This window comes from Schistocerca gregaria, chromosome 2 (assembly GCF_023897955.1).
Source record: "Schistocerca gregaria isolate iqSchGreg1 chromosome 2, iqSchGreg1.2, whole genome shotgun sequence".
Lineage (NCBI taxonomy): Eukaryota > Metazoa > Arthropoda > Insecta > Orthoptera > Acrididae > Schistocerca > Schistocerca gregaria.
In genome coordinates, this window is record NC_064921.1 from 855,614,283 (window position 1) to 855,616,371 (window position 2,089).

Genomic DNA, 2,089 nt, shown 5'->3' on the forward strand with positions numbered 1-2,089 from the left:
GAGCATAACAGATTTTCTGGACAACTGAAATTAACTTTGAGGTTGTGAGGGCATAGTAGCTTCCGCATAGTACTATTGGAACTTGTGTCGGTGAACACACCACATTTTCAGCGATTTATAGCGCGCACAGATGTTTGAGCAGATACTTGTGCAGACAGACTTGTATGTGGACGGGCCTTTATTCGTCTGTCTTCTTCAACGCATGCTTAGAGCCGACTCGTTAAATATCGTATTGCTCCAGCTTCTTATTCTCAGCGGCGCTAATGCTTGCACACGCCGAGTAACGAATATATTTTATTTTGTTCGTCGCCTTGCGCTCTTTCCCGCATGTCATCTTGCCCGACTCAGCCAGAGTACGAAATATTCGTAAACTCCCGCCGCGCAGGATTAGCAGAGGAACAAAGCCAGTTGGAAGTGCGTTACGCGAAGTACACTTCGAATCTCTCCGGTAAAGATGAGTTCTAAGGAAAATAACTCTGAAGTCGCTGTCGACAAAGTTACAGAAAACAACGAGAAGGCGGGAGGTGATGCAAAATCAGAAGTTAAAGGCACTAAGAGGCCAGCAGAGTCTAAAGGAGAAGATGCGAAAAAAAAACAGAAAAAAGAGGAGAATGGCGAGGAGGATGACGTAGAGGATGAGGAAGATGTGGAAGGAGAGGAGGAGGAGGAAGAGGAAGAACTTCCAGAAGGAGAGGAAGAATTAGATGAGGGAGAAGAAGAGGAAGAAGATGAGGGTGAAGGAGAAGGGGAAGGTGAAGAAGATGAAGAGGATGCATAATGAGAAGTGTGCTATAAAGACTTGTATACAGAAAGCTTGGAACTATGGAGTGAAAAAATTCACATCAGTTTGAAAGACTTCGATGATGGATTACATAGTCATTCTTTTTTTCTTTCTGTCTAACCATCGAAACAGTTCTGAAGATTGAAGTTCTATGGCGTGTGCTGTGTTAGTTGGAAACATTTGGGCTAAGGTACCGGTAGGTCTTTTTTATAAATAACTAAAAACCCTTGCAATGTACCCTGTTTTACTGTATGAGTGACTAAATTTTTACTGTGGTAGTTTAGTCCTGATACATTGTGTGACAGTATTGAAAGAATGGGAGAACTTTAACACTGATACCCAGGCTCACTCCTTAACTCCAAGTTTTGAAGTGGAATATGAATTTAATAATTTTATATGGGGGATTTTAAAATATACTAAATCATTCACAACACATGGTTTTATTTAAATTTGATTTTCATTTCTCACTTAAACTGTGAATATTCCCCCATTACGAATTTGAAATAAAGCAGGGATTATAGGCTGAGGGCAGCCTTGTAAAGACGATATTGGAAGTAATTCATTAATAGTAATGAAATATAAAGAAACGTTTACAACCAAATGGAATGACGAATATTGTGTGTGTGAGTTTAAGTTGTGAAAGAAACAATATTTTGTAATAACAGGTGGATTTTGTTTCCTTTGAGTTGTTTCCTTTTTAAAAGTGTTTTGTTTCCACTCCTACTTTCGAGTTGTAATATGTTTCGTCATGTTGTAACATAGAATAGCTACCTTTTTTTATTGTGAACAGTGAATACAATTTTACTGTACAAAGATTTTTGAAAAAAGAAAAATAGACCACAAAAACCTCAGCAGTGGAATAAATTTGACCACTTTGATACAAATGTGCACCTTTCAGTGTTAACTGCCAGCAAGAATCAGTCTTAAGAGGCAATAAAATGTTACTCTAGTAAAAAAAAAAAAAGAAGCGGTTTAAGGATCTGCAGTCATGGACTATGCGGCTGGTCCCGGCGGAGGTTCGAGTCCTCCCTCGGGCTTGGTGTGTGTGTGTGTCCTTAGGATAATTTAGGTTAAGTAGTGTGTAAGCTTAGGGACTGATAACCTTAGCAGTTAAGTCCCCCATTTCACACATATTTGAACATATTTTTCGTTAACTCCCAGTTCTCTACGCGCACAACAGTAGAGTCGCTTGTGCGCGGTTTTAATGCGCGAACTGTATATGTCCAACCTCACTTAGTTCGATCTATCTACCCTTTCACGCAGCGTTCAGTTCTGTTATCAAATTAAATCATGAGATGACGTATGTCC

The 2,089-nt window shown here is 39.5% G+C and overlaps 1 protein-coding gene across 1 annotated transcript; it reads left to right on the top strand.

Annotated features, from left to right (window-relative positions):
- The first annotated feature begins 398 nt into the window (after positions 1-398).
- On the top strand, positions 399-1,694 carry LOC126335227 (glutamic acid-rich protein-like). Its single transcript, XM_049998265.1, has one exon. The coding sequence runs from the start codon at positions 455-457 to the stop codon at positions 776-778; it is 324 nt and encodes a 107-aa protein (XP_049854222.1). The 5' UTR covers positions 399-454; the 3' UTR covers positions 779-1,694.
- Positions 1,695-2,089: the final 395 nt, after the last annotated feature.